This window comes from Trachypithecus francoisi, unplaced genomic scaffold (assembly GCF_009764315.1).
Source record: "Trachypithecus francoisi isolate TF-2019V2 unplaced genomic scaffold, Tfra_2.0 Lachesis_group20, whole genome shotgun sequence".
NCBI lineage: Eukaryota > Metazoa > Chordata > Mammalia > Primates > Cercopithecidae > Trachypithecus > Trachypithecus francoisi.
The window spans coordinates 20,090,287-20,116,579 of NW_022681466.1; the positions used below are offsets into that span (position 1 = coordinate 20,090,287).

The 26,293-nt window shown below is 45.7% G+C and overlaps 1 protein-coding gene across 1 annotated transcript in view; it reads right to left on the reverse strand.

Annotated features, from left to right (window-relative positions):
- Positions 1-352: 352 nt before the first annotated feature.
- CASC3 (CASC3 exon junction complex subunit) overlaps positions 353-26,293 on the reverse strand; it is a 33,729-nt gene continuing 7,788 nt past the window's right edge. The window contains exons 4-14 of the mRNA XM_033183137.1: positions 10,944-11,102; positions 10,702-10,853; positions 9,951-10,127; positions 8,300-8,988; positions 5,862-5,926; positions 4,866-4,980; positions 4,534-4,632; positions 4,065-4,279; positions 3,041-3,163; positions 2,824-2,888; positions 353-2,064 (exon numbers count right to left, since the gene is read on the reverse strand). Of these exons, the coding sequence (XP_033039028.1) occupies positions 2,865-2,888; positions 3,041-3,163; positions 4,065-4,279; positions 4,534-4,632; positions 4,866-4,980; positions 5,862-5,926; positions 8,300-8,988; positions 9,951-10,127; positions 10,702-10,853; positions 10,944-11,102 (1,818 nt within the window). The 3' untranslated portion in view covers positions 353-2,064; positions 2,824-2,864. The remainder of the gene's footprint in view (positions 2,065-2,823; positions 2,889-3,040; positions 3,164-4,064; positions 4,280-4,533; positions 4,633-4,865; positions 4,981-5,861; positions 5,927-8,299; positions 8,989-9,950; positions 10,128-10,701; positions 10,854-10,943; positions 11,103-26,293) is intronic.

Genomic DNA, 26,293 nt, shown 5'->3' on the forward strand with positions numbered 1-26,293 from the left:
TTATATTGACATCTGATGGCATATTACCTTGGGAAACTTACTTGCCAAACACAAAGGAAGCCATAAAGAATACTAGATGCTCATGTGAATAAGCAGCATCTCTCTACTTCTCTGTCCCTGACACTTCCAATCTAAGGGATGGCATGATATCCTGGTAATCTATGTGGTTAAAAAAGGTAACTGATGGGGAGTGCAGACACATTTATGGCCTCAAAGGGGCTCCTCATCTCTCTGGGCTTCTGTTTCACAAGTCTGGGCTGACCTGAGTTGTGACCGTGACCCTGTGGGGGAATTAGGGAGTCCTCTTCCCTCCCTCCCAAATCAAGACTCATGCAAAACATTGGCAAGAGAGCCAAGTTTATAGTCTAAATTTTATTATCTCCAAGTCACAATGCTGATCACAAATGGGCACCCTTTAAAACAGTAACAAAAAACACCACCACACATGGAAAAATCCTTGCAACTAAACACAGTGGACCAACAGAGACAACTCTCACAGTGTCTTAAGGTCTGGGAATCTGGGCATGCTGCCCACAGACTTGAGGAGACATCTTCAGGTTTAAGGCAAAGGGAACAGCCTACAAAAGGCACAACCACCAGCTACCCCTGGAAGAATCTCTTAGTAATTTCCTCCTTGGGGGTTACAGATTAAGTGCCCCCCCCCCCCACCCCGCCATGCCACAACTGTGACTCAAGTGGTTAGGCCAGCTGCTAGAGGGAAGGAATAAAAACAGACAGTGACATTACCCGGGAGAGACACAGCCACCATCTTTACCCTCAGGTTCTGCAGAAGGACAGGGACAGTGGCCAAGTTACCCCTGGCGGACAGAAGTACTGCAGTAATAGGAATCTCTTCCGCAGAGGCAGCAGAGAAGTGGTTTAGTGCCATGGATAGGGAGGAAAGATAGGAGCCCTTGCCCAGAAGGTGACTGGCTTCCTTAGGCCTTAAGCCCAGGTGTAGTATCTTCTGTTTGCAAGGACAAAAGTAGAATTCGGGGTAGTAACATCTAAAACACTTGTAGCAGGAAAGACGTGGAGAAGAGCAATTGCAAAGGATGGGGTAGACTGCTTGCTGGATGATATTTGCCTTTAAAGAGATGCATTGGTCCACAGCAACTGGAAAGGGAGTGTAGCAAGAAGAATGGAAAGAAGAGAAGCAAGGCCCTCTAATTCCACTTACCTCAAAAGACTGCGCCCTGAAGACTATGTGAATACACACCCCTAAGGGCAAAGGCTCTCACTCCACCATCCCTTTCTCACAAAAGCATCTGGTTTGCCATCTCTCCCCACAGTAGGGTATTTGCCCTCAGCAGAGAACAGTAGCCCACCATAGTACAGGTACTGATGGATGCTCAGACTCCTAAAAACCTAAGTCAAAGAGAAGGACTCCTACCCACCTACTCTGAGCTTTTCTGCACAATAGGACCCTCTGTGCAGACAGCCATGCTTCCACAGGGTTAGTGTTAAGGGAATACAAGTATACAAGAGGATAACAAACGCCAACTAAAAGTGAAAGGCCAGGTCTTTTTAGCCTTGGTGAGGAAGGCTGGCTGACACATTCTCCATTATCTGGGATGCAGGGAAGAGTCAAAAGGGAATCCAGAGGGGCTAGCAAACCAGAAGAATGGACTTGTTTCATTTAAAGGTAGGGAGAGCAAGAAACAGAGACAAAGAGAAAAAACTAACATAATATTAAGGATAAGAAGCCAGGTTTTAAAAATGAACATCTTAGAAAACAAAACAAACAAGAAGGAGCTTCCTTGAGAACAGAAGACACTTCAATTTCCCAGAAGAAAGTGAAGAACAGCAGAAGACATGGGCTTCTGGATCTAGACTCAGAAGCTTGGGACTGTCTGGCTCTGCTCCCCCGAACACAGCCAACTCGAGTGAAGATGGGACGAGGTCCACTTGTTTCTCCCTCTCTCCAGAGCCTGTCCTTAGAGGAAGGCAGGGGTCCTCCTCTTTCAGCTGTTTGCTGGTAGAAGCCATACCCTATATCTTTGAAGCCCTTCTGGTAGTAGATAGCCAGCTGTGTTTCTCTTCTGAGTTCTCACCTCTGCCGTTCTGACAGGGGTTGGAAAAAGGGAAGAACCACCAAAGTGTTAGTGGGCCTTCTGGGCATTTACAAGCTGTTTTCAAAAAGCCACATTTCTAAATAATGTGTATTAAGTAATGTCCTTAAACAAAACAAAAGCAACAAAACCCCCAGTCTTTCTCCTCTATGATCTTTAGAACTGGTTTTTTCTGCTATAACATCTCAAATTGCCTTCCTGTATTTTTTCCTTGTAGCTTCTAAATTGAAAATTGTCATGTAACAGTCATTTCTACTTCAACCTTGCCCAATACACTTGCCAAACAAACAAACTGGCAAATTTCAGGACTCCTTTAAGCCTCCTCAGATATCCTATGATTATTATAACTTAAAGCATTAATTAGAGGCCAGGCGGGGTGGCTCACGCCTGTAAGTCCAGCACTTTGGGAGGCCAAGGCAAGAGGATCACCTGAGGTCAGGAGTTCAAGATCAGCCTGGCCAATATGGTGAAACCCCATTTCTACTAAAAATACAAAAACTAGTCAGGTGTGGTCGTGCGTGCCTATAATCCTAGCTACTCAGGAGGCTGAGGCAAGAGCAATACTTGAACTCAGGAGATGGAGGTTGCAGTGAGCCGAGATTGTGCCACTGCATTCCAGCCTGGGTAACAGACTGAGACTCCCATCTCAAAAAAAAAAAAAAAAAAAAAAAAGCATTAATTAGTGATTTTTGTTTGTTAAGCAAGTGTAAGCATTAGTTTTAAGAATATTCACAGTAAGTTGTGCACTTACTTTTATATGATGTTAAGATTTAAAATATTCAGAAACTCATATTAACTGGAACCCCTGCTTACAACCTGAAATAATAAAGTTGGAATTTGTTATCAGGTCATACCAAAAAGACTGTTTTCCATAGAAACACACCCAGAAAAATGAGGGAAATCCTCTGGGGAGAAGGAAAGCCCACTGACGGAGCATGTGCATTAAGTATGGGAAGGAGCTCGCATACCTCAGGTGGAGGGGGCTTGATGGTGACTGGCTGGGGAGTCCTCCGCGGTGGGGAGGGCTTTGGTTGCACCTGCTGCTGGGCGGGGTTATAGTAGGTCACTCCTCCATATACCTGTGATGGGGCCTGGACCCCACAAGCCAGGAGAAGAAAAAGTTAGGAATGAATTCATCCAACCTATGATGAACAGGAAATATTATTCATCCACAAGAGTATTGGGGAATTTATAATTTTAAAAATATCTGATCTGCCCACCCTTCAAAATAAAGTGACTATTCATTTTTGCCTTAATTTGTCATTATTTTGCTCTGGTTTTTATTTCTTCAAAGTACTGCCCAGCTTTCTCTAATTCCTAACATCAGCTGACAAATGGAAAAGGCTGAGTTCAGTAGCGACACTACAGATACTTGATTATGTCAACGTGGTGGAAGTTAAGCAGGACAGAGGTGGGGTGATAAGGAGTAGAATATAGCTTCTTTATGCAAGAGTGAAAAGCAGGTACTGCCACCTATGATGTACCACAACACAGGAAAGAAACACCATTAAAGAAACTGAACGCTGGGTGCGGTGGCTCATGCCTGTAATCCCAGCACTTTCGGAGGCTGAGGCAGGTGGATCGGTTGAGATCAGGAGTTTGAGACCAGCTTGGCCAACATGGTGAAACCCCATCTCTACTAGAAATACAAAAATTAGCCGGGGGTGGTGGCAGGCGCTGTAATCCCAGCTACTCGGGAGGCTGAGGCAGGAGAATCGCTTGAACCCAAGAGGTGGAGGTTGCAGTAAACTGAGATCATGCCACTGCACTACAGGCCTGGGCGACAGAGAAAAAAACTGTAAAGAATAAAGATGATGGGCATTACATAAGCTGCATTTCCAGCTCCTGACCACTAAGAGGCGTCTTAGTGTCACATACAAATCAGTGGCACTGAAATGTTCTCTCAAATTCCTTTAGCATTCTCCCCATACCACATTCCTGTCTGAATTAAAGAATATGTATCTAGAAAAACATGATCATTAGCCATCTCACCTGTGTATTAGGATATAGATGCGGTGGTGGTGGGGGAGGCAGTGCCCCTGGAGCATAAGGGTAACTGGGATTACCAAAGTTCATGACGCCTGGAGCAGAAAAGTAAGTAGGAGCAAGCAACTGCTGAGGTGGTGGCTGTCCTGGAGACATGGACACTGGTGGGGGATAGAGGCCTGGATTGGGCAGAGGAGCTGGTGTCTGGTGGGGATGTAAACCTGGATAAGGAGAAGAAAAAAACTGAAAAATAAAGTAACATCATTTTCATAGGATGGCCTGGCTGGACTGCTCAGTATAATCAGGCTCAGGATGGAAGTCCTCAGGATGGACACAAGAGGAATTTGTTGCCAAGGGAGCCAGGATGGCCAGACGCCCAGGCTAGCAGCACAGAACTCAGGAGGATAGGGTTTGTGGTGCTCCCAACATATATCCTCAGGTACTGGAAGCATACAAGCAGAGATACTAAACTTACCTGGGTGGGGAAGGTGCATTTCTGGCTGCACAAGCATGCCCTGTGGAGGTAGCGGGGCAGGGCTGTCACCATGGGTATAGATTGGTCCCTGGAACTGCACTGTAAGATATCACATTGGGACTCTCATAAACCCTTACTCTTCACATCACATGGACAAGTCTCCTTGTTCCCCAAGCCCTTTAAAAGATGTTCTCAATATTCCATGCGAAGAAAACAGCAACCAGACAATCTGATTACCACTATGAGAGGTCAGAAGAGAAATTCAGGAGCCTAGTGTCTTACTTCACTTCACACTGCCAAGAAAAGTACCCCAACAATAAGAAAAAACTCACGTGGATCATAGTAATGTCCCTCCATGATACTGATATGCACTGGAGGGGCGGGGGGCTCTGGCACAGGTCTTTGCCGCTGGGATGAATAGCGTTTGGCTCGACCACCCTGGACACCCTGAGACAAAGAAAGAGGCCTAAACAATAAGAATTCTAGAGGGCTCTCATGTCAAGTTCTACCTTCCTTTAGGTGTTGAAAAACACTTGGTACATGGCAGGTGTTTAATGGGTATTTGCAAAGTGAGCTGAAAAATAATGAAAGATAACAAAATTTGAACCGAGGGCCAGGAGCAGTGGCTCACGCCTGTAATCCCAGCACTTTGGGAGTCGGGAGGATAATGAGGTCAGGAGATCAAGACCATCCTGGCTAACACGGTGAAACCCCGTCTCTACTAAAAATAACAAAGAAATTAGCCGGGCGTGGTGGCGGGTACCTGTAGTACCAGTTACTCGGGAGGCTGAGGCAGGGGAACGGCGAGAACCTGTGAGGCAGAGCTTGCAGTGAGCCGAGATCACGCCACTGCACTCCAGCCTGGGCCACAGAGCAAGACTCTGTCTCAAAAAAAAAAAAAAAAAGATTTGAACCTAAACCTTCTACCTTACATTTCTGAGATCCAAATTAAAATAAACATGGATAATCAATGGAAAAACTGACTTTATCTTGGCCAGGCATGGTGGATCACGAGGTCAGGAGTTTCGGACCAGCCTGGTCAACATGGTGAAATTCTGTCTCTACTAAAAATACAAAAATTATCTGGGCATGATGGCACGTTCCTGTAATGCCAGCTACTTGGGAGGCTGGGCAGGAGAATTGCTTGAACTGGGACCCAGGAGGCAGAGCTTGCAGTGAGCTGCGATCCCATCACTGCACTCTAGCCTAGGCAATGAGGTGAGACTCCATCTCCAAAAAAAAAAAAAAGACCTTATCTTGGTTTAAACAATGAACAAGCTGTGTAACAGGCAGCTCCCTCCCCCATCTACCCTTTTCCCCTTTTGTACCATTTCTTCCATCCGGTTAAACTGAGGTGGAGGTCCTGCTCCCATGTGAATATGGTTGGGCATACCTGTAATAAACCAAAAAAGTTACTTCTGCAGATCAGACATATGTGAGTGGGACTCAAAGATACTACCAAGAAACAGGTTTAAGTATCCACATGAGGAATGCCTTTTTTCTTTTAATTAATAAAATTCTCTATAAACTATCTCTGCTTTCTGTCTACACCAGCATTTAGAAATTTGTCCCCACTGTCTGCCATCTTAATATAGCAATAAAGCCCTTGAACATGAAAAACAAAATGACTTCAATAAAGAAAATCAAGTTCAAATTTTTCCTATTAAATTGTTCCCTGCATAGAATCATTGGAAGATTATAATTAGCACATTACATTATCCTACATACTGAAAAATCTCAGCCCAAGAGTTTCTGAGCAACAGCTGGACAAGGGAGGGATGCTTTGTAAATCTACTTGATTATATCCCATTCACAGGGATCTAGGTTGGAAGTTTGAGAGGAGATTCTCCTCTGGCTAAAATGACTCAAGACAAAAAGGAATGTTCTAGAGATTGTCCTCCAATAGTAAGAAGGGCGCTATAACTCCAAATGAAGAGTTCCAATATTTAAGTTAGATTTCAGACTAAGGAAAGATCCTTCGATCTATCTGGCTGGAGAAAGACAAACCTGAATAGGCAAAATGGGTAATATGTAGGTCTAACTCTCTAAAACCATGCTGCCCAGTATGATATCCACTAGCCAAATATGGACATTTAAGTTTCAATTAATTAAAAGTTCAATTCCAGCTGGGTGCAGTAGCACATGCTTATAATCCCAGCACTCTGGGATGGCAGAGATAGGAGGACTGCTTGAGCCCAGGAGTTCAAGACTAGCCTGGAAAACACAATGAGAACCCCGTCTTTCCAAAAAATAAAAAAATCAGCCAGGTGTAATGATGTGTGCTTGTGATCCTAGCTACTGAGGAGGCTGAGATGGGAGGATTGCTTGAGCCCTGGAGGCGGAGGTTGCAGTGAGCCAAGGTCACACTATTGCACTCCAGACTCCAGCCTGGGTGACAAAGTGGGACCCCATCTAAAAAAAACAAACAAAAAAAACTGTATCTATATAAACAATAATAACAACAACAAAAACACAAAAGTACAATCATTACAGAAAGTTCTATTGGGCAATCTGTCTCTAGAAGATTAAGGAAATAAGGGAAGCTTGCCTTTCAAAGATATTAGAGAAGATCTTGATCAAAATTCAACTGAATAAATTTTTGCCTTCAAACATTTAACCATTAGCTCAAATAACAACGTTGTCTTCTTCTACTTTTTGTGGAAAAGGATCCTGTACTCAGGAGGCTCAATGATGACTGGGCAGGTGCAGTGTGTTCCACCTGTAATCCCAGCACTTTAGGAGGACCACTTGAGCCCAGGAGTTCAAGATCAGCCAGACCCTGTCACTACAAAAAATTTTTTAAAAATTAGCTGGGGCCAGGTGCAGTGGTTCACGCCTGTAATCTCAGCACTTTGGGAGGCCGAGGTGGGTGGATCACTTAAGGTCAGGAGTTTGAGAACAGCCTGGCCAACATAATGAAACCCCATCTCTACGAAAAATACAAAAATTAGCCAGGTGTGGTGGTGTGAGCCTGTAATCCCAGTTACTCAAGAAGCTGAGGCAGGAGAATTGTTTGAGCCCCAGAGACAGAGGTTATAGTGAGCTGAGATCATACCACTGCACTCCAGTCTGGGCAACAGAGCAAGACTCTGTCACCAAAAAAAAAAAAAAAAAAGGGCCAGGCAGGGTAGCTGTGGCTCACCCCTGTAATCCCAGCACTTTGGGAAGCCAAGGTGGGTGGATCACGAGGTCAAGAGATCGAGACCATCCTGGCCAACATGGTGAAACCTTGTCTCTACTAAAAATACAAAAATTAGCCCAGCGTGGTGGTGCACTCCTGTACTCCCAGCTACTTGGGAGGCTGAGGTAGGAGAATCACTTGAACACAGAGGTGGAGGTTACAGTGAGCCGAGATCGTGCCACTGCATCTAGCTTGGGCGACAGAGCAAGACTCCATCTCAAAACAACAAAAATACAGAAACAAATAAATCTCAAAACAAATAAATAAATAAAAATACAAAAAAAGGCCCAGCACGGTGGCTCACACCTGTAATCCCAGCACTTTCGGAGGCTGAGGCAGGCGGATCACAAGGTCAAGAGATCGAGACCATCCTGGGTAACACGGCGAAGCTGGGAGGCGAAGGTTGCAGTGAGCCAAAATTGTGCCACTGAATTTAGCTTGGGCGAAAGAGTGAGACTCCGTCTCAAAAAAAAAAAAAAAGAAAAAGTAGACACTTGTCAGACACCACCTTCCTGAGACAGAAGTCCCATACCCCTAAACCTGATGATGCAAAGGGGAAAAAGCCACCAGTTCTATGATACCTACCTCGAAGTTCCCGTGGTTGCAGGAAAGAAGGCTGCCCCGGACTCCAATTCTGTTCTGCTATATTTAGTTGTGCCACATCTTGCTCAAGTCCACCTGTAGTAGAATCCACTGGAGCGTCCCAGTTCCCAGTCTTAGTAGGTGGAGTTGGGGTGGTTTCTGGGACTGGAGGTGCTGGGATCAGTCCTTCAGGGGGAGGGGGCACCTCCTCTGCAAGCTTGACTGCATCTCCAACTTTGGTTCGGGTTCTTCTTGCCCGGGAATAGGATTTCTTCTCAATGGGCCTGTCAGGGGCTGGTGGTGCAGTATCAGGAGCAGCAGCTGGTGTCTCGGAGGCTGCCTCTTCCTTCTCAGGACTGCCAAGCACTGGAACATCTGCTGCTTCTGGAGATGGATCCCTCACAGGAGTCTGCTCTAGGCGCCGTGACCGGTAACTAGTCTCATGCTTAACAGTCTCGCCAGACCGGCCACCATGCTGCCCCCCAGCTTCCATAGGCCTAAAACCAGCACGACCTTCCTTGAAGCCCCCAGATCGAGAATAATTCCTGGGTGCAGACATGCGGCCAGTACCTGCAGCATTTCTGTTAATAAATGTCCTGGGTGGTAGGGTACCCCCAAGACCCTGGTGGCGATGAGACTTGTTTAGCCGCTCACCATTCCAATTTGGATCTCTTTGTGGAGGACTCCCATATCTACAAAAAATGGAATGAAGAAACTGTTAAGAAATTAACAAAAGGAGGCTGGGCCGGGTGCGGTGGCTCAAGCCTGTAATCCCAGCACTTTGGGAGGCCGAGACGGGCGGATCACGAGGTCAGGAGATCGAGACCATCCTGGCTAACACGGTGAAACCCCGTCTCTACTAAAAAATACAAAACCTAGCCAGGCGTGGTGGCCGGCGCCTGTAGTCCCAGCTACTCGGGAGGCTGAGGCAGGAGAATGGCGTGAATTCGGGAGGCGGAGCTTGCAGTGAGCTGAGATCCGGCCACTGTACTCCAGCCTGGGTGACAGCGAGACTCTGTCTCAAAAAAAAAAAAAAGGAGGCTGGGCACAGTGGCTCAGGCCTGTAATCCCAGCACTTTGGGAGATCAAGAAAGACAGGCAGATCACTTGAGGCCAGGAGTTTGAGACCAGCCTGGCTAATACAGTAAAACCCCATTTCTACTAAAAATACAAAAATTAGCTGATCGTGATGGTACACGCCTGTAATCCCAGCTACTCAGGAGGCTGAAGCAGGAGAATCACTTGAACCCGGGAGGTGGAGGTTGCAGTGAACCAAGAACATGCCACTGCACTCCAGCCTAGACAACAAAGTGAGACTCTTGTCTCAAAATAAAGAAAGAAAGCAAGAAAGCGAGAAAGCAAGGAAAGCAAGGAAGAAAGGAAGAAAGAAGGAAAGAAGGAAAGCAAGCAAGCAAGCAAGCAAAGCAAAGCAAAGCAAAGAGAGTTCTTTCTAAAACATATCTATAGTCTATGGTCTATTTTTTTTTTTTTTCCTTTTTTTTGGAGACAGGGTCTCACTATGTTCCCCAGGCTGGTCCTGAACTCCTGGCCTCAAGCAATCCTCCTGCCTCAGCCTCCCAAAGTGCTGGGATTCCAGGTGTAAGCCACCGTAAGCCACCATGCCTAGCCCAGTCTATGTTCTAAAATGCCTCACCGGGGTTTCCGGATTCTTCGGGGTTTGATGTCATCAGGATTGTGAGCTGAGCGAATGTCATAACCATAAAGAGCAATGAGCTCCTGTCGGGACTTTGGGGCCTGCTCATCTTCCCGGAACTTGTCATGCTCCCAGCGACCCTCATCTTTCCATAGCTTTCGCTGACGCCCCTTGGGTCTGGATAAAACGAAGCAAAAGTGTCTTGGGTCAGCAGAATTCTCCAAGTAGAGATGTTCATGAACAAAACGGGTCAGGCAGCGGGACAACAGGAACTTCACGTAGTCTCCTCATCATCCCAAAGAGATTATAAAAAACGGGCCTCCCCTAAGCAAGTGTGAATCACAGAACCTCAGAGCCTGCTGGGCTCAAATACAAGACATAGAAATGAGAAAAGGACTTCATTTCATGCCACTCAGTACCTCTGAAAAACATCTCCTTTCTCCTAAAAGGCAGCCTGTGCAAGTACCTCACTTCTCAGAGGCCTTATGCCTCAGATTAAGAAAAGAAAAAGTAGAATAATTAAGAGAAGATGAGTTCTGGAAACAGACTGCCCTAGGTCTGCATCTTAGCTGCCTCACCAAGAACTACCAAATACTCTAAGCCCACTTTCCTCATTTGTACAAGAAGGATAATCATAATACTTATCTTAAAATGCTGTAATAAATGAAATACAGGCAAAGCATTTAGCAAAGTACCTGGCCTACATGTCTAAAATACATGTTAGACAGCGGCAGCACCAAGTGGCTTTTACCTGACTTCCTCCTCCTGAGTTTGCCCTCGAAGATCATGCTCAAAGAAGAGCCCTTTCCGAGGTATGTATGCTGGATTCTTCCGATCTTCATCATCATCCAAATGCTTAGGGCCCTTTTTACCCACTTTGTTTTCCACAGGCTCTGTGCTCTCCTAGAGGACAGATAAAGGGATCCTTACTCTTCCAAGACTCAATAATCCCTATTCCAGCCTCTAAAATGGAGGACTGTGGAATGTACTGACCTGTCCATCCCCACTTTGCCTCTCTCCAGTCACAGTGCCTTTGGTGTCAGGCTTTTCTTCTCCCTTCTCTTCTTTTGTTGAAGAATTAACAGCATCATTAGCTTCTGATTTCAGCTCCACTTTGGAGTTTTCCTCTTCACTGTATTCTCCTTCTTCACCCTGCAAAAAGTTTCCCTGTCAGTGATGCAGATAAGATCTGAACAGCATTTTAATTCCCACCTCGCCCCCCCCCCACACCCAAGATGGAGTCTCTGTCACTCAGGCTGGAATGCAGTGGCACAACCTCGGCTCACTACAACCTCTGCCTCCCGGGGTCAAGCAATTCTCCTGCCTCAGCCTCCCAAGTAGCTGGGATTACAGGCACCCACCACCACGCCTGGCTAATTTTTGTATGTTTAGTGGAGACCAGGTTTCACCCTGTTGGCCAGGCTGGTCTCAAACTCCTGACTTCACGATCTGCCTGCCTCGGCCTCCCAAAGTGCTGGGTTTACAGGAGTGAGCCACCGTGCCCGGCTGCATTTCAATTTTCTACTCTTTAGGAATACATTTATTGATTAAATTTTTAGTACAACATAGAACTGAAAAACAAACAAATCAATATTCTTACCCATATTTCCAGAAGATAAAGATCCTATTTTGGCTGGGCACGGTGGCTGACACCTGTAATCCCAACACTTTGGGAGGCTGAGGCGGGCAGATCACCTGAGATCAGGAGTGCGAGACCAACCTGGTCAGCAGGGCAAAACCCCACCTCTGCTAGAAATACAAAAATAAGCCACACATGGTGGCAGGCACCTGTAATCCCAGCTACTTGGGAGGCTGAGGCAGGAAAATCATTTGAACCAGGGAAGCAGGGGTTGCAGTGAGCACAGACTGCGCCACTGCACTTCAGCCTGGGCGACAGAGTAAGGCTCTGTTGCAAAAAATAATAATAATAATAAAAACGCTATTTTTAAAAATCACATTAAAAAAATATACACATACACACATATATATCCACATAGGTTTTCCTGGAACATGTGCAAGAATTATTAAAAGTGGCAGGCTGGGCGCAGTGGCTTACACCTGTAATCCGAGCACTTTGGGAGGCCGAGGCTGGAGGATCACTTGAGGTCAGGAGTTAGAGACCAGCCTGGTCAACATGGCGAAACCCTGTCTCTACTAACAATACAAAAATTAGCCGGAAGGCAGGAGGCTGCAGTGAGCCAAGATTGTGCCACTGCATTCCAGCCTGGGTGACAAGAGCAAAACTCTGTCTCAAAAAAAACAAAACAGGCCAGGCATGGTGGCTCACACCTTTAATCCCAGCACTTTGGGAGGCCGAGGCGGGCGGATCACAAGGTCAGGAGATCGAGACTACGGTGAAATCCCGTCTCTACTAAAAATACAAAAAATTAGCCGGGCACAGAGGCAGATGCCTGTAGTCCCAGCTACTCAAGAGGCTGAGGCAGGAGAATGGCGTGAACCCGGGAGGTGGAGCTTGCAGTCAGCCGAGACTGCACCACTGCACTCCAGCCTGGGCGACAGAGCAAGACTGCATCTCAAAAAAAAAAAAAAAAAAAAAACAAACCAACCAGCAGCAGCCTCTAACGGGCCCAGAGGATAAGAATGGAAGGGAGACTTACTATACAATACCTAACATATAAGAGGAGCTTAATCTTCTTTGATGATTTCTATCTCCATGAATTATCTTTTTTGAGACAGGGTCTTGCTCTGTTGCCCAGGAGTGCAGTGGCACAATCATGGCTTACTGCAATCTCAATCTCCTGGGCTCAAGTGATGTTCCCACCTCAGCCTCCGAAGTAGCTGCAACTACAGGCACATGCCACCATACCCAGCTGATTTTTTTTTTTTTAATATTTAGTAGAGATGTGGTCTCACTACGTTGCCTAGGCAGTTCTTGAACTCCTGAGCTCAAGCAATCCTCCTCCCTTGGCCTCCCAAAGTGCTGTTGATTACAGGCATGAACACTGTACCTGGCCTATGAATTGTCTCTTAAACATGCAGTGCGTAATAACTATACTTTGACTTAAGCTGTGAACTATCCCATCTCAAAATGGCTTACAGCAGAAATTCCAACCTTTTTGATTATGTGGACCCCCTTGTTTTTTTTTTTTTTTTTAGGTGGAGTCTCGCTCTGTCACCCGGGCTGGAGTGCAGTGGCCGGATCTCAGCTCACTGCAAGCTCCGCCTCCTGGGTTCACACCATTCTCCTGCCTCAGCCTCCCGAGTAGCTGGGACTACAGGTGCCCGCCACCTCGCCCGGCTAGTTTTTTTGTATTTTTTAGTAGAGACGGGGTTTCACCGTGTTAGCCAGGATGGTCTCGATCTGCTGACCTCGTGATCGACCGTCTCGGCCTCCCAAAGTGCTGGGATTACAGGCTTGAGCCACCGCGCCAGGCTGAAAACTTTTAGATCTTAAAAAGGGGTCCACGCGACCGGGTGCGATGGCTCTGACCGGGAGACAGAGTGAGACTCCGTCTCAAAAAAAAAAAAAAAAAGATCTAAAAGTTTTCATGGATCCCCATGAGATATTCACTGAGAAAACATACAATGACAAACAACTGCCAGGCTGGATGTAGTGGTTCACGCCTGTAATCCCAACACACTGGGAGGCCGAGGCAGGTGGATCACTCGAGGTCAGGAGTTTGAGACCAGCCTGGTCAACATAGTGAAACCCTGTCTCTACTAAAAATACAAAAATTAGCCAGACATGGTGGCATGAACCTGTAATCCCAGCTATTTGGGAGGCTGAGGCAAGAGTATTGCTTAAACCCAGGAGGTGGAGGTTGCAGTGAGCCAAGATGGCACCACTGCACACCAGCCTGGGCGAAAGAGTGAGACCCTGTCAAAAAAAAAAATTTGCCAGGAGTGGTGGCGTGTGCTGCAGTCCCAGTAACTTGGGAGGCTGAAGTGTGAGATCATTTCAGCCCAGGAGGTAGAGGTTGCAGTGAGCCAAAATTGTGCCACTGCGCTCCAGCCTGAGCAACAAGGTGAGACCCTGTCTCCAAAAAAAGAAAACCAACCAACCAAACAAAAAAACCAAAACAACAAACTGATGTGTGCCTGCAGTCCCAGCTACTCGGAAGGCTGAAGGAGGAGAATCACTTTAACCTGGGAGGCAGAGGTTGCAGTGAACCGAGATCGCACCACTGCACTCCAGCCTGTGCAACAGAGACTATCTCAAAAACAAACAAAAAACAACAAACTGTTATACATTCAGTAACACTTTAAGTTTACATTTTATTAATTTACATATATTCAAAAATAGTACTATATAGGGGGGAGATGTATATTTTAGTCTATAGATAACGAGAACTGAATGAGTAGATGTGCAAACTCTTTTTTGAGACAGGGTCTCACTCTGTCGCCCAGGCTGGAGTGCAGTGGCGTGATCTCAACTCACTATATAGCCTTGACCTCCTGGGCTCAAGTAATTTACTCCCACCTCAGCCCCCACAAGTAGCTGGGACTACAGATGTACACCACCATGCCCAACTAATTTTTGTATTTTTTTGTAGAGACAAGAGTTTCACCATATTACCCAGGCTGGTCTCAAACTTCTGGGCTCAAACGAACCTCCTGCCTCAGCCTCCCAAAGTGCTAGGATTACAGGCATGAGCCACTGCGCCCAACCAGATGTGCAAACTCTTGATAATGACTCCATGATTTCCCAATGCACTGTTATCCTCAAGTTTGAAAATAGTAGCTTTGGCCGGGCGCGGTGGCTCAAGCCTGTAGTCCCAGCACTTTGGGAGGCCAAGACGGGTGGATCACGAGGTCAGGAGATCGAGACCATCCTAGCTAACACAGTGAAACCCCGTCTCTACTAAAAAATACAAAAAACTAGCCGGGCGAGGTGGCGGCGCCTGTAGTCCTAGCTACTTGGGAGGCTGAGGCAGGAGAATGGCCGGAACCTGGGAGGCGGAGCTTGCAGTGAGCCAAGATTGCGCCACTGCACTCCAGCCTGGGTGACAGAGCGAGACTCTGTCTCAAAAAAAAGAAAATAGCAGCTTACTTTTTTTTTTTTTTTGAGACAGAGTCTCGCTCTGTCGTCCAGGCTGGAGTGCAGTGGCCCGATCTCGGCTCACTGCAAGCTCCGCCTCCTGGGTTCACGCTATTCTCCTGCCTCAGCCTCCGGAGTAGCTGGAACTACAGGCGCCCACCACCTCGCCTGGCTAGTTTTTTTGTATTTTTTAGAGACGGGGTTTCACCGTGTTAGCCAGGATGGTCTCGATCTCCTGACCTCGTGATCCGCCCGTCTCGGCCTCCCAAAGTGCTGGGATTACAGGCTTGAGCCACCGCGCCCGGCCAGCTTACATTTTTTGATGCCTATGAGTACTAGTTTTTGCAGCAGGAAATTCCCGCAGTCAGAAACTATCCAGAATCACATAATTACAAAAATTTGACCTAAAAAACCTTAGAGGACAACTTGTACAACCATCGCATTTCAGAAATGAAAAAAATTAGTCCAAGTGCTCTCTCTCTTTCCTTTTTACTATCTTCTTCCCTCTTTTACCACATCAAGATTGGGTAACACTGTTCATGACGGAGAAAGTGCTGGGTCTACACACAAAGGATCATTAGGCCATTAGAAAGGGCCAGGAAATGGATGTGTGGCTAGTTCTAGGTAGGAAAAGGCAGCAGCTAAGGCTCATGACAAGGGAACTGGCTTTAGAATAGGGTTACTCTCCTCTCCTTGTCCTCCCCAGACTTGGACCTAAGGAGGCAGAGCTATGGCTAGGGAGGCCTACGAGAACACAGAGAAATGGTTTCAAGGAAAGGTAGTGGTGTCCTCATTGATGGGTTACATCTGAAACCTGGTAGATATATGTACACTGGTCTCTCACTCTCCTACTGGGTCTGATACTTGACCTGAACCAGACTGCCCTGTCACTCAAGACTCAGGCTGGCCCCAATAATCTGGTCAAAGAGGCTCAATGTGGGATTCCTGAATTCCTGATTGAGAAGCTCTCAAACTCGCAGTTTCTGCCATCTTTTCAAATAGAGCTGAGTCAGCCTGATTGGCCCAGACAAGCCAATTAATCCCACTTCCTCGTTTTTCCCTGCTCAGCATCTGGGTGTAGTTGACCCTGGAACAAGGGGTTTGAACCACTCAGGTCCTCTTCTACGCAAATTTTTTTCAATAAAAGTTACAGCAAGTAATGCCTGCCTCTCCTTCCACTGCCTCTGTCACCCAAGGCAGCAAGATCAACCCCTCCTCTTCTGAAGTCTACTCAACACAAAGATGATGAAGACCTTTATGATGATCCACTTCCACTGAATAGTATGTTTCGTTAATAGTGAATATGATTTCTTAATAACATTTTCTTTTCTCTAGCTTAAAGAGTACAGTACATAATAGACATACAAAATACGTATTCACTGACTGTTTGTTATTAGTAAAGCTTCCAGTTGACTCAGTAGTTGGGGGGAGTCAAAAATTATACTTGGAATTCTTACTGCACAGGGATATGTGTCCTTTATATTTTATTTATTATTTATTTATTTTGGAGACAGAGTCTTGCTCTGTCGCCCAGGCTGGAGTGCAATGGCACGATCTCAGCTCACTGCAACCTCCACCTCCTGGGTTCAAGCAATTCTTATGCCTCAGCCTCCTGAGTAGTGGGGACTACAGGTGTGTGCCACCACTCCTGGCTAATTTTTGTACTTTAGCAGAGACAGGGTTTCACCATGTTGCCCAGGCTGGTCTCAAAGTACCGAGCTCAGGCAAGCCACCCACTTCGGCCTCCTGAGGTGCTAGGATTACAGACGTGAGCCACCACACCCAGCTCCCTTTTATTTCTTTTTAACAGATGGGGTCTCGCTGTATCACTCAGGGTAGAGTGTAGTGGTGTGATCGAGGCTTGCTGCAGCCTCAAACTCCTGGGCTCAAGTGATCCTCCTGCCTCAGCCTCCTGAGTAGCTGGGACTGCAGGCATGTGCCATCATGCCCAGCTAATTTTTGTCCTTTTTTTTTTTTTTTGTAGAGACAGGGTCTTGCTTTCTTGTCCAGGCTAGTCTCAAACTCTTGGACTCAAGTAATCCTCCTGCCTTGGCCCCCTAAAGTGCTCGGATTAGAAGCATGAGCAACTGTACTCAGACAGGATGGGCACTCTTAACTCCCATGTCGTTCAACTATTTTCGCCTTGAGTATTTTGGGTTAGGATTCCCAGAAGGGTAACTGAATAGAGGGAGACTGTTTGACTATATCCACACTATCAGAATCAAGCCTTTACCTATAGCTTTTTAACAACCAAGCACCATTGATTCTTCCCATTTCCCTTAATTACATGAAGACCCTCCTCAAGACTGGGATGGGTAGGTGGCAATCATTCAGTTCTTTCCTTGATCCCGTGTTCCCTGAAGATTTTCAAGCAGAAATTACAATAACTTGGTGTATGTGATTTTAATTCTCCACCTCCCTACACACACACATACTGACTTAATTCAAATACCTTTAAATAGCATTATCACATGATTAATAAGGAAACCTTGTTTTATGCTCCACCCTCTGATCTGTGGTAAGATGTCAAATGAGGCAACTTTATTTCAAGTGAAAAACTAATTTTGTTTCCAGGGCAGAACAGATACAAATAGCACAGTGCTGAGGAGGCTCCAAATCAGTCAAAGCTTAGTCTAACTGAAGCCAAGGTGCTACCACACGGTCACACGCTTTGGCAAAGGGATGTCATCAAAACCCTTTTCCAGAGGAGACAAACTCCCCTACATCACCCACCACTTCAGTGTTATCTTTCCAATTCTTACTAGCTCTACCCTGAAGGAACTGCTTCCTTTGAAACATTCTAATACAGAAATTTTAGCTTATTCTTCCACTTCCCACATATTTCAGACTAAGAGATGGGGTTGGTATCCTTATTCTAAATGTGTCTTCCAGATCTAACTCTTGTAGCCTCATTTTAATAAACCCTGGCTCCTCCTAGGGGAAGACTCATGACTCTCAATGATTCTTAGATACCTAACACCAAAAGCATCTGCAACAAAAGGAAAAACATAAAACAGGCTTCATTAAAACTAAAATCTTTGTGCTTGAAAGAACACTATAAAGAAAGTGAACAATTCAGAGAAAGGGAACACGTATTTTCAAATCATATCTGATAAGGGACTTACATCTAGAATACAGAATATATAGAGAACTCTTAAATCTCAATTTAAAAAAAAAAAAAAGGACCAGGCACGGTGGCTCACGCCTGTAATCCCAGCACTTTGGGAGGCCGAGGCGGGCAGATCACCTGAAGCTGGGAGTTCGAGACCAGCCTGATCAACATGGAGAAACCCTATCTCTACTAAAAATACAAAAAAAAGTATCCTCATGCCTGTAATCCCAGCACTTTGGGAGGCCGAAGTGGGCGGATCACAAGGTCAGGAGATCGAGACCACAGTGAAACCCTGTCTCTACTAAAACCACAAAAAATTAGCTGGGGACGGTGGCGGGCACCTGTAGTCCCAGCTACTCCGGAGGCTGAGGCAGGAGAATGGTGTGAACCCAGGAGGCGGAGCTTGCCGTGATCCGAGATCACGCCACTGTACTCCAGCCTAGGGGACAGAGCGAGACTCCATCTCAAAAAAAAAAAAAAAAAAAAAAAAAAAATTATGCAAGCCTGGTGGCGCCTACTTGGGAGGCTGAGGCAGGAGAATGGCTTGAACCTGGGAGGCAGAGGTTGCGGTGAGCCGAGATCACGCCATTGCACTCCAGCCTGGGCAACAAGAGTGAAACTCCGTCTCAAAAAAAAAAAAAAAAGCCAGGCGCGGTGCCTCACACCTGTAATCTAGCACTTTGGGAGGCCGAGGTGGGCAGATCACCTGATGTCAGGAGTTCAAGACGAGACTGGCCAACATGGCAAAACCTTGTCTCTACTAAAAATACAAAAATTAGCCAGGTGTGGCGGTGCACACCTGTAAGCTACTTGGGGCAAAGGTCGAGTGTGGTGGCTGACGCCTATAGTCCCAACTACTGAGGAGGCTGAGTTGGGAAGACTGCTTGAGCCCGGGAGTTTGAGACCACTCTGGATAATACAGCAAGACCTTGTGTCTAAAAATATAAAAACGATAATTAAAAATAAATTTTTTAAAAAAATGGCCTAGGTATCTGAATAGTCATTTCTCCCAGGAAGATACACAAATGGCCAATAAGCACCAGAAAAAAACACTCAGCATCATTAGTCATCAGGGAAATGCAAATCAAAATGAGAGAATATCTCATACCTAATAGGATACCTAGAATCAAATCAGCTCACTCCAACCTCTATCTCCCAGGTTCAAGTGATTCTTATGCCTCAGCCTCCTGAGTAGCAGGGATTATAGGTGCGTGACACAATGCCTGGCTAATTTTTGCATTTTTAGCAGAGACAGGGTTTCGCCATGTTGGTAAGGCTGGTCTCGAACTCCTGATCTCAAATGATCCATCTGACTCGGCCTCTCAAAGTGCTGGGATTATAGGCACGAGCCACCGTGCCCGGCAAAAAAAAGTTTTAGACAGATCTCTCTCTGTTGCCCAAGCTTGTCTCAAACTCCTGGGCCCAGGAAATCCTCCTGCCACAGCCTCCTGTGTAGCTGAGAGTACAGGCATGCACCTGGGTAAATAACACAAGTGCTGTTAAGGATATGGAGAAACTGGAACCCTCATAGACTGCTGTTAATTATGTAAAATGGTGCAGCACCTTGGAAACAGTATGGTGGTTCTAGTTCTTCAAATGATTACAGAGTTACCACATGACTCAGCAATTCCATTCCTAGGTACATAGTCAAAGAGAAGTGAAAACATATGTCCCCACAAAAACGTGTACACTAATGTTTGTAGACGAATTATTCATAACCAAAAGATGGAAATAAGATACGGAAATAACTCGTGTCTGTTGATGGGTGAATGGATAAAGAAAATGTGGAACACACAAATAATGGAATGTAATTCTGTCCTAAAAAAGGAAATTTTGCCATTTGTGACAACAAATGGATGAACCTAGAGAGAACTATGCTAAGTAAAATAGACACAGAAAGATAACCACCACATGATCTCAAGTCAAACTCATAGAAACAGAGTAGGAAGGGGGTGTCTGGGGCTTAAGGGTAGGGAAAATGAGAAGATTATGGTAAAAGGATATAAAATTTCAGTTATAAGTTCTGGAGACCTAATGTACAGCATGGTAACCACAGTTAATAATAACGTACTGGCCAGGCATGGTGGCTCACACCTGTAATCCCAGCACTTTGGGAGGCCGAGGTGGGCAGATCATGAGGTCAGGAGTTCGAGCCCAGCCTGGCCAACATGGTGAAATCCTGTCTCTACAAAAATACAAAAACTGGCTGGGCGTGGTGGCGGGCGCCTGTAATCCCAGCTACTCAGGAGGCTGATGCAGGAGAATTGCTTGAACCTGGGAGGCAGGGGTTGCAGTAAGCCGAGACTGCACCACCGCACTCAAAGCAAGACTCCGTCTAAAATAATAATAATAATAACTTACCATATACTTGGCCAGGCAAGGTGACTCATGCCTGTAATCCTAATACTTTGGGAAGCTGAGGCTAGAAGATTGCTTGAAGCTGAGTTCAAGACCAGCCTGGGCAATACAGCGATTCTTTGCCTCTACAAAAAATTTAAAAATTAGCTGGGTGAGGCTGGGCGCGGTGGCTCACGCCTGTAATCCCAGCACTTTTAAGAGGCCAAGGCGGATGGATCACAAAGTCAGGAGATAGAGACCATCCTGGCTAACACAGTGAAACCCCGTCTCTACTAAAAATACAACAAATTAGCCAGGCGTGGTGGCGGGTGCCTGTAGTCCCAGTTACTCAGAGGCTGAGGCAGGAGAATGGCGTGAACCCAGGAGGTGGAGCTTGCAGTGAGCCGAGATCACGTCACTGCACAAAAAAAAAAAAAAAAAAAAAAAAAATTAGCTGGGCATGGTAGTGCACGCCTGTAGTCCCAGCTATTGAGGAGGCTGAGATGGGAGGATCGCTTAAGCCCAGGAGTTTCAGGTTGCAGTGAGCTGTAACTGCATCACTGAACACCAGCTTGGGCGACAAAGGTTCTGTCTCTTTTTAAACTATGTAAAATAAAAATAAATAATATATTGTAAACTTGAAATGTGCTGAAAGAGTAGCTCTTCAGTGTTCTCATCACACACATACAAAAAGGTTAACTATGTGAAGTGACAGATATGTTAATTAGCTTAACTGTGGTACTCCAAAAGGTACACATGTATCAAGACACCATACTGTATGTGTTAAATGTATACAATTTTTATTTGTGAGTTATACCTCAATAAAGCTGGGGTGGGGAGGAAGAAAGAAGGAATGAAGTACTGACACATGCTACAAGTCAGATGAAAACATTATACTGAAAGAGGACAGACACATAAATCTACATATTACATAACTGCATTCATATGAAAGGCCAGAATAGGAAAATCAACAGAGACACAGAGACAGAAAGTAGATCTGCAGTTGCTTAAGGCTACGGGAAGGATGGGATAACTGGGTTTCTTCCTTCTTTTTTTTTTTTTTTGAGATGAGGGTCTCACTCTGTTACTCAAGCTGGAGTGCAGTGGCGTGATCACAGCTCCCTGCAGCCTTTACCTCCTGGGCGCAAACAATTCTCCTGCCTCAGCTTGCCAAGTAGCTGGGACCACAGGTACACGCCACCACACCTGGCTAAATTTTTTATTTTTTATAGAGATAAGGTCTTATGGGCCAGGCGTGGTGACTTATGCCTGTAATCCCAGAACTTTGGGAAGCTGAGGCAGGCAGATCACTTGAGGCTAGGAGTTTGAGACCAGACCGGCGAAAACGACGAAATTCCATCTCTACTAAAAATACTAAAAATTAGCCTGGCATATGGCATATGCCTGTAGCTCCAGCTACCCGGGAGGCTGACCAACGAGAATCACTTGAAGCCCAGAGGCTCAAGTTGCAGTGAGCCAAGATTGTGCCATGGCACTCCAGACTGGGTGACAGAGCAAGACTCTGTCTCAAAAATAAACAAACAAACAAATAAAAAGAGATAAGGTCTCACTACATTGCCCAGGCCAGTCTCGAACTCCTGGGCCAACCATTCCTCCTGCCTCAGCCTAAGCAGCTGAGTACAGGCACGCACCTGGCTAAATTATGCACTTTATAAATAAATGAACTGTACGTTATGTGAATTGTATCTCAATAAAGCAGTATTTTTTTTTTTTTTTGAGAAGGAGTCTCGCCCTGTCGCCCAAGCTGGAGTGCAGTGGCGCCATCTTGGTTCACTACAAGCTCCGCCTCCCGGGTTCACACCATACTCCTGCCTCAGCCTCCCAAGTAGCTGGGACCACAGGCGCCCGCCACCACGCCCTGCTAATTTTTTTGTATTTTTAGTAGAGATGGGGTTTTACTATGTTAGCCAGGATGATCTCAATCTCCTGACCTTGTGACCCGCCCACTTTAGCCTCCCAAAGTGCCAGGATTATGGGCGTGAGTCACAGCACCTAGTCACAGTAAATCAGTTTTTTAAAAAATGTCTCTTATTCCTAGTTGTTTCCTTACTCTCTCGTCTCTAATTTCTTAATATGTCCATTACCTTGATCCTTCTAACTTCTGCCTATCTATCAGTCCTTTCTCACATTCACTTTCTTCTCCTCTAGACTCCATAGTTCATTCATTTCAATCACTACTAGTAACATCCCAATTCTCCTGCCACTCTCATATGCCTGGAACTGGATCAATTCAAATGTCTGCTTTCTCCAGGCCTACAACAGACTACTCCGTTGCCAAAGGGGGTTAAACACACACACACACACACACACACGCACACGCACACACACACACTCTTTTTGAAGATGTCATTCTTTTGTTTTTGTCGAGAGTCTCACATTGTTACCCAGGCTGGAGGACAGTGGTGCAATCATAGCTTGCTGTGGCCTCAACCTCCTGGGCTCAAGGGATCTTCCCACTCCAAGCTCCCAAGTAGCTGGGACATAGGCACACATTACTGCACCAGGCTAATTTTTGGTAGAGAGAGGGTCTCACTTTGTTGCCCAGATTGGTCTCAAACTCCTGGGCTCAAGCAATCCTCCTGCCTTGGCCTCCCAAAGTGCTTGGATTACAGGTGTGAGTCACAGTGCCTGGCTTGCTCTATCCTTCTGTTTCACAAAAACAAAGCACAAAAGGGAATGGTAACTTCCTTTGCACATACCTTTCCTTTCCACTTTTAATTACTTTGTCTGGTTCCTACATCTTCTCACGTATTCAGTCAAGAATACCAGTGCTTAATATTGTTATCTATTCCCTCTTTTGTTTCCCCCCGCTTTTTTTTTTTTTTTTTTGAGATGGAGTCTCACGCTATCACCCAGGCTCGAGAGCCCCCCACCACGCCTGGCTAATTTTTTTGTATTTTTAGTAGAGACGGGGTTTCACCATGTTAGCCAAGATGGTCTCGATCTCCTGACCTCGTGTCTCAGCCTCCCAAAGTGCTAGGATTACAGGCATGAGCCACCACACCTGGCTTTTCCCTCCTTTCTAATCTTCCTTTGCATATACCTTTCCTTCCCACTTCTCTGTAATTACAATGGAAGATGCTTGTTTTGTCTGGTTCCTACTTCTTCTCATATATTCAGTCAAAAATACCAGTACTCAATATTATTATTTATTCCCTCTCTTTTTCCCCCCTTATCTTTTCTTCAATCTTTGACCATATTTGAGACTCTCCTAACTTTTAAAAAAGCAACTAAATCACCTCTTGATCTCAAAGCAACCTTTCCAACTACCATCTCTTTAGCCTTCCCTCAGTCAAGTTTCTTTAACAAGTTTTTTTTGGCCAGGCACAGTGGTATGAACCTATTGTCTCAGCTATTCAGGAGGCTGATGGCTGATGTGGGAGGATTGTAAGTTCAAATTCAAGCCCAACTTGGGCAAAATAAGGAGACCCATTTCCAAAAAAAAAAAAAAAAAAAAATTCTTGGAAGACTCTCAGAAAATGGCAGTGGCACAGTTTTATCTGTCTTCAAATCTCCACATGGAGTGAGAGCTCTGGACAGCAAAACCAAGATCCAAACCAAAACCTTGGCCAGGCATAGTGGCTCACGTCCGTAATCTCAACACTTTGGGAAGCCGAGGTGGGTGGATCACCTGAAGTCAGGAGTTCGAGACCAGCCTGGCCAACATGGTAAAACCGCGTCTCTACTAAAAATACAAAAATTAGCCAGGCATGGTGGCACGCACCTGTAATCCCAGCTACGTAGGAGGCTAAGATATGAGAATAGCTTGAACCTGGGAGGCAAAGACTGCAGTGAGCCATTGCACTCCAGTCTGGGCGACAGCAAGACTCTGTCTCAAAAAATAAAAAAGAAACCAAAACCTTCAGACAACACTGCAACAAGCTAAGTTACCAGGTATCCCCCAAGACCCAAAATGTAAGTGCATAACAAAGCACCAACAGCTATAGGACCTGTACAGTATTGGTGTCTACGCAGGAGAAAGCAGAGAAAGCAAATGGACCTGAGAACAGGAGAACACTGAAATAATCAACAGGTAATCAAGGGAAAGTACAACTGTGAAAACTGAGAACTATACTTTAAAACTAGTAAGGGGGCCAGGCGCGGTGGCTCATGCCTGTAATCCCATCACTTTGGGAGGCTGAGGTGGGTAAATCATGAGGGTCAGAAGTTCGAGACCATTCTGGCCAACATGGTGAAACCCCGTCTCTACTAAAAAAATACAAAAATTAGCTGGGTGTGGTGGCGTGTGCCTATAATCCCAGCTACTTGGGAGGCTGAGGCAGGAGAATCACTTGAACCCAGGAGGTGGAGGTTACAGTCAGCAGAGATCATGCCACTGAACTCCAGTCTGGTGACAGAACTCCAGTCTGGCGTCTAAAAAAAAAAAAAACAACAACTAGCAAGGGTTCTACCAAGTGACTGTAAGGGCCCTGTGGTCAGAAAGTCTGGATGGACACGATGGTTCACACCTGTAATCCCAGCACTTTGGGAGGCTGAGGTGGGTGGATCATCTGAGTCAGGAGTTTGAGACCAGCCAGGAAAACATGGTGAAACCTCATCTCTACTAAAAATACAAAAATTAGCTGGGCATGGTGGCATACAAGGACCCAGCTACTGGGGAGGCTAAGGCAGGAAAATCGCTTAAACCCGGGAGACAGAGGTTGCGGTGAGCTGAGATTGCGCCACTGCACTCCAGCCTGGGTGACACAGTGAGACTCCATCTCAAAAAAACAAAAAAGGTCTCAAGGGATGAAGCTGACCTGGCTGCCAGGGCTCCCTTCTAGGGACAGAGCCCTACACTGCCCTAGAAGGGAGTTCCTAGAAGAGAAACTGTTGAGAGCAGAACCAAATTCAGTAGGACAGGGATGGTCCAGAACAAGCTGGGAAAGGGAACAAAAGCAACAAATCTCAGAAAGCAAGTCATCATATTTCTCACCATCACAGAAAAACAACAGAAGAAGGAGCTCTGTGAAGTTAGAAGAAGTTACTCTAAATCATGCTTCCTTCTAAAAGACCAGGAAAACTAACGTTACATAAAAATGAACAGAAAATATAGAAGTTAAATCCCATATAAAGTTAAAATAAGAAAAAATAATAGCATTCCTACAGACAATGAAAGCATGCCAGAAAGACATCCACATATTATATCAAAATCGCAAGTTCTATTTCAAAATGAGCTAAAAAGACATTAAGAAAATCATATAAGGCATGAAAGAACATCAATCAGAATTGGAAAAACTCAAAAATGAAATGAAAACTCAGAAAGGTATGAGCAATTAAGAATCAAAAGCTATTACCAGATATCACCACCTGAAAGTCCCACACCTTCTCAATCTCAAAACATCCAAAACCTAACCCACCACTGTCCTTCCATAATTCTTCTCCTGCTGTCCCTTCCTTAACAGTTCATCAACCTGCACATTCCTTTGATTCCTTTTTCTTTTTCTGAGTCAGGGTCTCACTTTGTTGTCCAGGCTGGAGTGCTGTGGAGTGATCACAGTTCTACAGCTCTGACCTCCCTGGGCTCAGATGATCCTCCTGCCTGAACCTCCTCAGTAGCTGGGACCACAGGCCTGAGCCAGCAAGACCGGATAATTTTTTTTTCCTACTTTTCTTTTGTAGAGACGGGATTTTTCCATGTTGCCCAGGTGGGTCTCAGACTCCTAGGCTCAAGTAATCTACCTGCCTCAGCCTCCCAACATGCTGTGATTATAGACATGAGCCACGGTGCCTGGCCTCCTTTGACTCCTTAATTCAGCTTCCACATTCAATCAACGAAGGGGTTGTTACTCTCTCTCATCTGTCCACATCTTGCCATTCCCACAAGTATGAACCTTCTTTAGGACACCATTGCCATGCTCCATGGACTATCCT